Raw genomic sequence first — 11,288 nt, forward strand, 5'->3', positions numbered from 1 at the left:
TTTTTGGGGTTCATATTTGTACACGCTTTTGGTATATAATAAAAGTTAATTTCAATGAATTAATAAATTATTAATAAAAAAAAAAAAGAAATTGTATGTAAATTTCTTTTATCAATACTCTCTAAAAAAATGAATTGCCTTTTGGATTAATAGTATCGCTTTATCCTTTTACAATCGTACGAAAAGTGGAGCAAGCTTCGTAGGTTCTTCCTGTGACCAATAATGTAGTCATCTAAACAGATAAACGACGACTATGAAGACTTGCGAGCCAAGTTTAGCCTGAACATAGTACAAATAGAACTCATTTTCTCCACTTCCCACTGCGTCTTTGAGTCAGCAAACCATAGTGATAGTGTGGAATTTCTGTGATCTTAAAAAGTCCTCGAATTTTCTTTTGTTCACTTTTCAGTCTCTTTTTTTCCGTTCAATTTGTCAGCTAAGATGGGAAAAGGAGAGGGTCCGGCGATCGGAATTGACTTAGGAACGTGCTACTCTTGTGTGGCAATTTGGCAACATAATCGAGTGGAGATCATACCCAATGATCTGGGAAACCGTACCACACCTTCTTATGTGGCTTTCAATGAAACTCACCGCTTAATTGGTCAGGCAGCTAAGGACCAGGTTTCCATGAACCCCACCAACACTGTTTTTGGTGAGTTCCTATTTCTCTGATACCATTACAAGTTTAGATTTTTATATAATTTTATTTGGTTGTTTGTGTTTAAACATATCTGGGTTCTGTTTAGCTGATTGGTCAACGGCAAAATTATTGTGAAGATGAGGACACGTTTTTTTATTTATTTTTTAATTACTGTTGTTTTGCTTCCTTTTTTGATGGTTAAAAATAACAGAGCCATTTGCTGTAAAATGGGGAATTTCTGTTTCTGTTATAGGAAAGTTCTCTGGTTATTGAGAGTTGTAGAGATGTAGTTTAGGCGGCCCCTGGCTATAGTTTTGGTTTGAAGGCTGGGTTTCAGACTATTGTGATCTATAGAGTGGTTGCCTGGTTGGCTGCTGTCTCTAGCTTTGAGTAGTTTTGGTTTGGTATTGCAATGCTGGCATATGTAAAAACTTTTTTTTTTTTTTTTCCTTTCAATTTTATCTAACAACTTTTTAAAATCAGTCATCAGATTATTTATTTTTAATTCAATTTTATTAAAATATCAAATTTTTAATTGCTTTTCTCTCTTCACACGCTACAACTCCATCCACCCTCAGCTTATAATATATCTCATTGTGTCCAAGCCTAGCTCTTAGGCTAGGCCATTTGGCCATGGATAGAGGGCATTAGAAAAGAGAAAAGTTGGAGACACAATTTTTGCCACAATCATGATGAGATTGTGGTGGAAAAAAAGTGGCGGGGGAGTGGATCAATGTAAAAGTAATAGACAACTACTCATATGGTCTGATTGGATTGAGGGAGAGAAATGGGGAGTAGAGTAAAGTAGATTTAGCACAAAATTAGTTTATTTTTAGCCAACTCTATTCTACTCCCCCAACTCTCCCTCCTTCCCCCTCTATCCAAACAGGCCAATAGTCTATCATATCTAAATTGTGGCAAAAGTGTTTGCACAAAAATTGTGGTTCTAAAAGAACTCCATTAGAAAAAAGTTCATAAATTCAAAATTGTGGATCAATAATATTTTTAACAAAAAAAAAAAAAACTAATAATAATAATAGAGAAAGCATGGGTGGGTTGTGGGTTCTCTCCTTCACCTCAAAAGACTCCTAGTAAGCAAATAGTAATTCAATCCGGTTAAAATTCGAAGTTGTTTAAAAAAGAATGGTTGTAACTGAGTCAAATCATCATGAATTATCAATTTTCCATAACAATTTTAAGACTTCAATTTTTGTAAGCAAGTGTCCCAACCAATAAGTTGTTATTGTACATTAAGTAATTTCTCTCTCAACACCAAAATCAAAATAAGAAATTAGATTCTAACTTTCCTTCACCATGAATCACTTTAATGTTAATTTCTTTTGTTAAATTTTGTGTTGTAATTGTGATAGTTGATTCTTTTTATATATAATTATTATTGATTTGTTTAGTAGTGATTCATCTAATTATGTGTAAAATTTTTCTTTGTTTAGGGAAGTTAAAATCATTGGATGGTTCTATTTTTAAGTGAAGTTTCAAAATTGACTTTGATAAGTTAGATTCTATTCTTCTAAGTATTAATTTTTTTTAAAAATATATTTTTTGATTTTGTTCAATAATTTGTAAATATTTTTCAATTATAAATTTCTACTAAAAATATGAAACTAAATATGAAAACCCAAATAAAAACTGAGAGATGAATAGAAAAATTAACTAAATTTCAAATAGGATTGTATATATAAAACATAGGACAAAATATTTATAGGAAATCTCACAAATTAACAAAAAGTTTATTAAAAAAAAGAGTTAAAAGATAATAAATAATACAATCAAAAAATTAACAATAAAAATAATCATAAAAATGTTCAAATATGTAACATAACAATTCTTAATTATATAAAAAATACTTTTTTTTATCTCTAAATGCATATACCGCTTATAGAATTTTACAATCAATATTGTTTGTTTTTGTGAAATAGAAAATTCAAAACTAAATTTGATTAAGAAAATTAGTTGGATTAATCATATTATTAATTGAAAAATATATATTACAAAACCCTCAAAAATCAAGAAGAATTGATTTTAAATAAGAAAGGCTCCACCTAAATCTTACTTAAAATCGATTATGTCATAAGAAGATTAGATGGACTATTCATATTATTAATTGAAAATTATTTATTAGGAAAATCTAAATATAAAATTAACGATTTTGCATCTAAAAAATTAAGAAGAATTACTTTTAAATAAAAAAAAAATTATAATGGATTTTAGATACAAGAAAGGTCACACTTCAAATTATGGTCTTAGGTTTCGAACTCCATTGAGTTGACCTGATTGTAACTTCAACAATTTATTAGTGGCGTGCTCTTGCAGTACTTTCTTTGGTAAATAATATTTTCTCACTCATCCATTTGTTTTATTTTTTAACAAAGGTTCAATGTTGAACTCTTTATTTTGGTTTAGATAAATCCATGGAGCCGTAAGCAAAGTTTATCTGTATTCGCTTTGTTCTGGTTTTCAATGAAGCTATGAATGTCTAATGTCTTGATTTGTTTATTCAGCCAAAAAAAAAAAAAAAGTAATGATTTTTTTGTATACTGACGTTCATGTTGATGGTATGAAGACTCCAAACGTTTGATTGGAAGGCGATTCAAAGATGCCTCTGTGCAGCATGACATGAAACTGTGGCCGTTCAAGGTGATTGCTGACCCTGATCATGGGAGGCCCATTATTGTGGTCACATACAAGTATGAGGAAAAGCATTTTTTGGCCGAAGAGATCTCTTCAATGGTGCTCATAAAGATGAAGGAGATTGCTGAGGCTCACTGTGGTTTAAAGATCAAGAATGCTGTTATCTCTGTCCCTGCTCGTTTCAATCACTCACAGCGCCAAGCCACGATGGATGCAGGGGTCATTGCTGGTCTAAATGTGATGCGGCTTATCAATGAGCCAACTGCTGCTGCAATTGCATATGGGCTTGACAAGGATGATGGTACAGGTGAGAAGAATGTGCTCATCTTTGATCTTGGTGGTGGGACATTGGATGTCTCACTTCTTACCGTTGAAGAGGGTATCTTTGAAGTGAAAGCTACATCTGGTATTACCCACTTGGGAGGTGAAGATTTTGATAGTAGAATGGTGAACCATCTTATTCAAGAGTTCAAGAGAAAGCATAAGAAGGATATTACTGGAGGTAAGGCTTTCAGGAAGTTGTGGAATGCTTGTGAAAGGGCTAAGAGAATTCTCTCTTCTAATACTCGAACTGCAATTGAGATTGATTCTTTGTACGATGGTATTGACTTCTACTCAACCATCACCCGAGCCAAGTTTGAGGAACTTAACATGAATTTATTCAGGAAGTGTATGGAGCCTGTTGAGAAGTGTTTAACGGATGCTAAGATGGACAAGAGAAGCGTCCATGATGTGGTTCTGGTTGGAGGGTCTACAAGGATCCCCAAGGTTCAGAAATTGTTGCAGGATTTCTTTGATGGGAAGGAGCTTTGCAAAAGGATTAACCCTGATGAGGCAGTTGCTTATGGTTCTGCTGTGCAGGCTGCAATTCTCAATGATGAGGGTAATACAAAGGTGAAAAAAATCTTGTGCCTAGATGTCACTCCTCTCTCTCTCGGTTTGGAGACCTCTAGAGATGTCATGGCTGTGTTGATTCCAAGAAACACCACCATTCCCGCCAAGAAGGAGGAGGATTTCTCAGCTGAATCTGATGAAAAGGATAGAGTGACCATTCAGGTTTATGAGGGTGAATGTAGCAAAAGCAGTGATAACAATTTGCTAGGCAAATTTGTGCTGGCTGGTATTCCTCCATCTCCTAGTGGAGATCCACAAATTGCTGTTTGTTTTGACATTGATGTTGATGGAATCTTGAACGTCTCTGTCAAGGATAAAACCACTGGAAAGGGAAACAACATTACAATCACTGATAAGGGCAGGCTCTCTAAGGAAAAGATTAAGAAATTGGTGCAGGAGGCTAAGAAGTACAAGGCTGAGGACGAGGAGCATAACATGAAGGCTGAATCTAAGAATGCACTTGAGAACTATGCTTTCAACATGAGGAACACATTCAGAGATGAAAAGATTGCTGCTAAAGTTCGTGCTGTGGACAAAAAGAAGGTTGAAGAAGCAATTGAGCATACTATTGATTGGCTAGAGAGGAACCAGCTTGCTGAGGCAGATGAATTTGAGGACAAGATGAGTGAGCTGGAGAGCATCTGCAATGAGCTCATTGCCAAGATTGGTCAAGGTGGTTATGGTAACATGTGTGAAGCTGCGCAGGAGGCTAAAGAGCGTAACAAGGAGTTTAAGATTCATCAAGGTGTTGATATTAACATAAATGGTATCATGCATGAGTATACGAAGCCTAATAATATTTGTCAGAGTTCTACTTCTAATGGTCACATGGATGTAGCCCCGAAAAGGGATTATGAGGCTAAGGAGTTTAAGGATAAAGGGCTGGAGGCTGAGAAGAACATAGCTCAGGATAAGCAGGATAAGAAGAAGAAGGTTGAGAAGTACATGGCTGAGGATAAGGAGCATAAAAAGAAGATTGAGGCAAAGAATGCGTTGGAAAATTGTGCTCACTACATGAGGTACAAAATCAATGATGTGAAGAATGCTTTAACAAAGGCTGAAGATGCGATTGAGCAGACCATCCTCTGGCTTCAAAGGAACCAGCTTTCTGAGGCAGATGAGTTTGTGGATAAAATGAAGGAGCTGGAGGGCATTTGTTACCCGTTTATTACCAAGATGCACCAAGGAGCTGGTGGTGATTATAGTAAATGATTCTCTTGCACATTTCCTTGCGTAATAACTTATTTATAAGAATGTTGTTGCTGATTCTCTAGAGGTCTCCCTCTGTAATTTGGTAGTAGCTTATTAAGAATGTTGTTTATAAATATCTAGCAAAAGCCTCACTGTAATCTTGTTTTGGTTTGTGAATAATAAGGGTTACGTCCTTGGGCTGATATGGTCCTTGCCCTCTGCTTCTCTCTGATTTGAATGCCAATTCTTTTTTTACATTCTCTGGAAAAGAAAATTTTCTACATTTTCGACCTTACTCAAGCCAACCAACCTTTGTAGTTAACAACTTAAAGAATGCAATAAAAATGCAATTTAATCATATCCAAAAAAAAAACTGTAATTTAATAGTAAAATTTAACTTGGTAGTTGTGAATCCTCATGTGACAATGTTGCTATACTTCTTAGTTCTTACAACCCAATGCCTAATAGGGACGCATTTTGGTAAAGGAACATAATTAAGTGATGTTTGCAAAGAACTCAATGTCTGTAATTTCAAATTAATCAACATTAGAATTGTGGCCGTGCGGATTAAGTAAAAAAAAAATATTTGAACTAAGAAAATATTTTAAGAATATAATCAACAATTAAATGAACAATAAATATAAAAGAATAAAAATGACTTCATGTTACATGGTGAAAATTGAAAATACACACACGAAGACCAAATTTTTTACTGAAACCAAAAATTATAATATTTTATAAAAAATAAGTAGTGAACTTTCATTTACGTTCTTTAAAATTTTTGGTATTTACTTTAAATCGGAATAGTATTCTAGTTTGCTTGAAAATTCAATAATGGAGTTTATTTTGAGCAAACTATGTTAAAAAGTCCAATGTATTCATAATGTGCCAAATGGAACAGCATGTCGAACGAAGTGTAAAACTCGAGCCATCTATTGCAAGCAAAGCACACTCTGTAAGAACTAACTTTTATTATTAAAATAAAAATTATGTTACATAATTAAAATAATTTAATAAAAAATGAAACTTCTTTAGGACTTTTGATTAATTGGAGGAGTTTTTCGAAATTTTTTGAAATGTTAAGCGAAAAAGGTCCACTTCAAGCAAACAATATTAATAATTTAATGTAGCTTTGGTGCAATATATTGAGAAATTTTCCCATTTCAAATTCTATATTTTCATGCATTTTTCGATTTGGGTCCTTTACGGTAAGGTCTGAATCACATCTTTTGTCTTCTTTTATTCTTCTTTTCTCACCAAATTCCCATCTTCCACACCCCATACTTACCATTTTCCTCCATTGCTCAAATATGAAAGTCCTTTACTCTTCTTTTTTTTTTCCTCGATTGGAGAGAGAGAGAGAGAAAATTTAATAATCAAATAGAAAGCTATAGTAGCTGTGTAACTGTGTAAATTTACATGATTTCTGATGATGCCGAAAAATCACCAGTAAGTCGCAAGCACTCTACTCACCAAAGCAACACCCGCAAAAGAGGAAAAAAGAGGACCTAAAAGAGAGCACCGGTGTGATGCCGGCCAAAAACCCTCCGAAGGTCAAGTTAGAGTCTTATTTTTCAACTCTAGAGTGCCAGAGTTGAGATAATTGTGCGTACCTTGGTTTGTGAGGACTTTGGGGTATTTATAGTAGCGTAGGGCCGAAATATGCGCCTTGGCGAGGAAGTACTTTCCTTTTAGGAGAGTAATTTGTGGATTTTGCGTATCTCTTGGAGTTCTTTTCCTTATAGGAATCTTCTCAATTAGGGCTAAACGTGTAGTGCAAGAATTCTTCATGTATACGTTGGCGTAGATTACAATCAAGACCATGTCAGCCCCAATCATACAACACGATTTGAGGTAGCTCGAAGAACAACGGGAGAAATTATGGGCATGTACTCCACTTGTCCGTCATCCTTAGTAATATCACCCGTCACCCTATCGTAACGAGTTGAACCATATGTGGTGTCGTCATGTTGGTTTTATCCCCTATCAGTTGCCCCCTCATTCCATGATACCGTCATCTCTCCCAAGCGGTTTCATGGAATGACGGTTAGAGTTTCTGACGAACAGGCTAGAATGCTGTCATAAATGCTCGGGGACATGTGGGGGGATTTCAATGGTTGTTTGCTGGAATCGAGGCGTCCCTTCGTTTACCACGACGTTACCTCTATATATATACCACCCACCGTATTCACTTTTACACTTTTTAGAAAATTTTCTGTTCAGAGCGCAACCGTCAACCTTTTTCAGAGAGTAACCGTCTCCTTTGGAAACCGGAAAACAACGTGCTGATAATTTCTCCGTCGTGCGCTTCTCGCCGTCTGCTTGTAAGTTTTTCTCACCGTCTGCTCATAAGCTATTCTTATACAATGTTTTGTTCCTTATTTTTCTTGTTGGTCCCGTCGTCGGTATAAATCTAGAGCCTTAGGCTTCCTTTACCTGTCATATGTAGGTGTCAGATGTCTAGTGAGGCGTCAAGTAGTCAGTCTTATGCCCGCGAGGGAGCGGGTTACGAAGAGGTGTTCCCGTCGAGTCCGCGTACCAAGACACCTCCAATGGGAGAAAGGGAACCGTCGGCTAGCTCTCCTTCCCTACGAGGAAGATGAAGCGGCGTACGGGGACCGGCCGAATATGACTCGACCGACAACCTAGATGGTATCGACCCACCGGTCCAATCCGTCATAGGTCCTGACGACTTCAGGGAGTTCGTCCTGCTCCCACTGTGGACGGTGAACGACTTTGTGTCAACCATCAAGTCAGCACACTTCAACACGCTGAGGCAGAAGTACCAAATACCAGACACCATATCCATCCGTCTACCATTCAAAACAGAAAAATGCTATTACTACGATCTCGAAGACGTTGGGGTCTACGAGCAAATGCTAAAAGCTAGTCTCTGTTTTCCCCTGAGTGCATTGCATCATCGTCTCCTCCAATACTTGGGTCTGGTCGTCACCCAGATATCTCCGAACGCATGGAGGGTCTTCCTAAGCGTCGAAGTATTGTATGGTGTGATGTCCGACGGGGCCAGACGACTAACGGTGGAGGAATTTTTCCATTGCTACCGTCCGTCTGAAATTACAAAGTCAAAGGGCATGTACAGCTTTGTGTCGAGGAGTCTGGCACTTAGGCTGGTGTCCGAGACCCCGGACTCAAATCGTAACTGGAAGGGTCATTACTTCTTCCTTCGAGGGGATAACTGGATGTGTCGTCCAGGTGACGACGACTACATGCTGATAGATAAAACGTGGGGGATAATGCCCCCATCTGGTACGAGTCCGTCCACTTATCAACCGTCACCCATGTTTTATGAGTTTACTCTTAACACCTTTTTTTTTTTTTTTTTTTTTTTTTTTTTTTTTTTTTTTTTTGCAGTGAGGGACCGTCCACCCATCTCAACCGAACAGTTCGGCTTTCTAGAGAAAATTTTTCAAAAGACTAAGTTGTCTGAAAGGACCTGGTCGAAGCTCGTCACATTGGATACGTTACATTGGTATTGTGACAGTTCTGAACCTACATCCGTCGCCCGCCGATACAACGCAGGTGTACGCAAACGTAAGTTCTGGAATCCTTCCGTCGATATTCTGGTTTTATGCAGTTCCTTTTTTAACCGTCTTCTTTTGTAGAAATGGATGACACCAGGAGACGGGCTATCATTAAACAGCAAGCGGCAAAAAAGAAGCAAGGGGGCGACGCTTCAAAGATGGATCTGTCACAGACGGCCCCAAAAAGACCATCTTCTGAGAGATGGGACCGTCACTCCAAAAACAAACTTCGTGACGGTCTACCCGCCTGGCCGTGGGTCCAGCATGGTGAAACCGCCTCCCAAGCTTGGGATTGGAAAGGGTAAGGGCCTGATGACCAACCCGGACCCCGTGAAGGAGAAGCCCCCCGTCCTGCTTCGTGAAGACCCCCAATACGCTCTCCGGCGTATTGGTTCCATCATAACCGATGACGACTATGAAGACCTGGGAAACCATGCCACCGAGGCCATGGGGGAGACATGCCTATTCAGCTTAACTTAGGTTAGCGTCCGATATATACACATTCCGTCATTTTAACTTCGTCTCGTTACTTTCCGTCTTGAGCTTATTTCTATCTGAACTGTGGCAGGGTGTGTTAATGGCCAAGGGCTTGTCAGACCGTTGCCTAGCCCAGGAAAGAGCCCTTGAACGAGTACGTGCTAAGGCGAAGGCGACGGCAGAAGAACTGGACGAGTTGAAATTATGGAGGGTCCGTCATGAGCAGAAGCTGACACTCTCCGAGCAGGCTCGCGAGAACCTAGAGAAGGAGGTCGAGCTGCTCAGGAAGACGGTGAAAGCTCATGACGACAATATCCGTCAAGAGAAAGTTGATGCCATTAGAGAGTATCGAGACTCCGACGCACTTCTGATGGAGCTTGGTTCTTCCTTTAGCGACGGGTTCGATGACTGCATCTGTCAGGTGAAGGCATTATTCCCTGACTTGGACTTAGCTCACATAAATATAGATGTCGAGGCCCAAACTCCGGCTCACCCCGTCGACTCTGAAGGGACGGAAGAACTCTTTGGCGAGGTTCTAGGTGATGACGGGGTCTCTAAAGCTGTAGAAGAAACCACAGTCGCTGATTCTCACCAGCCGTTGCCTGAAGGCCCTGAAGAAACCATCACCATTCAAGACTAATGTATATTGTAGTGATAGGGAACAATTTTATTTTCTGCCTTTTGTTTAACTCTTTTGACTAAGTATTAGATTTTGTATTATTGAACTCTACTGTATCAGTGATACTTCTTGGGTAACCCGTTCATATTTGGACCCGTCGTTCTATACTTTGCATGATCCCTTCAGTATATCTTGGACTATTCGTCCACTTTTTCCTTTTTTATTTAGCCCATTCATGTAGCTCTTAGTTGACCCGTCCACTGCATGGACAGAAGGGTCTGTGCGCTTTGTGGATTTAGAATTTTTTCGTTGGATGATCCGTCCACTTTGTGGACTGGAAGAATTTTCATCCTTTGGATGATCCGTCCATTTTGTGGTTTGGTTGAATTTTCATCCTTTGAATGGTCCGTCCACTTTGTGGACTTGTAGAACTTTCATCCTTTGGATAATCCGTCCACTTTTTGGACTAGAATTTCCATCCTTTGGATGATCTGTCCACTTTGTGGACTAGTAGAGTTTCCATCCTTGGGATGATCCATCCATTTTGTGGACTAAGTAGCATTTCCATCCTTTGGATGACTCGTCCACTTTGTGGACTATGTAGAATTTCCATCCTTTGGATGATCCGTCCACTTTGTGGGCTAGAATTTTCATCCCTTTGGGATGATCTGTCCACTTTGTGGACTTATAGGTTTTCATCCCTTTGGGATGATCCGTCCACTTTGTGGACTTGTAGGTTTTCATCCCTTTGGGATGATCCGTCCACCTTGTAGATCTGTAGAATTTTCAACACCATGCATTTCATATTTTCTAAATAAAAATTCCTCTCGCTATATTGGTTCAACAGACCAAATTGTTTATGGAAAAAACTTGGGTTCTAATAAGTAAAAACTATGAATGTTTAAAATTAAACTGAAAATTGTCCTATGACTGTCGTACTACTGGTAGTACTTCTTCAGGTGCTCCGTGTTCCAGGGATGACCCAACTTCCTTCCGTCTAACATCTCCAAGTAGTACGTTCCTTTCCTATGCCATGAGATAATTCTGTAACTGATGATGCCGAAAAATCACCAGTAAGTCGCAAGCACTCTACTCACCAAAGCAACACCTGCAAAAGAGGAAAAAAGAGGACCTAAAAGAGAGCACCGGTGTGGTGCCGGCCAAAAACCCTCCGAAGGTCAAGTTAGAGTCTTATTTTTCAACCCTAGAGTGCCAGAGTTGAGATAATTGTGCGTACCTTGCTTTGTGAGGGTTTTGAAGTATATATAGTAGCGTA

General features: G+C 38.6%; 1 protein-coding gene across 1 annotated transcript; it reads left to right on the plus strand.

The window, feature by feature from the left end:
- Positions 1-176: 176 nt before the first annotated feature.
- LOC142607475 (heat shock cognate 70 kDa protein 2-like) lies at positions 177-5,593 on the plus strand. Its single transcript, XM_075778984.1, has 2 exons — positions 177-652; positions 3,222-5,593. Exons 1-2 carry the CDS (start codon positions 442-444, stop codon positions 5,393-5,395), a joined length of 2,385 nt encoding a protein of 794 aa, XP_075635099.1. The 5' UTR covers positions 177-441; the 3' UTR covers positions 5,396-5,593.
- The last annotated feature ends 5,695 nt before the right edge of the window (positions 5,594-11,288 follow it).

The sequence above is a fragment of the Castanea sativa genome, chromosome 8 (genome assembly GCF_040712315.1).
Source record: "Castanea sativa cultivar Marrone di Chiusa Pesio chromosome 8, ASM4071231v1".
NCBI lineage: Eukaryota > Viridiplantae > Streptophyta > Magnoliopsida > Fagales > Fagaceae > Castanea > Castanea sativa.

What these genes read in the sequence shown, in the direction of transcription:
- LOC142607475 (XM_075778984.1), top strand. Translation starts at nt 442, where the DNA reads ATGGGAAAAGGAGAGGGTCCGGCGATCGGAATTGACTTAGGAACGTGC. An exon ending in CCCCACCAACACTGTTTTTG is followed by an intron (nt 653 to 3,221) that starts GTGAGTTCCTAT and finishes GATGGTATGAAG; the next exon opens with ACTCCAAACGTTTGATTGGA.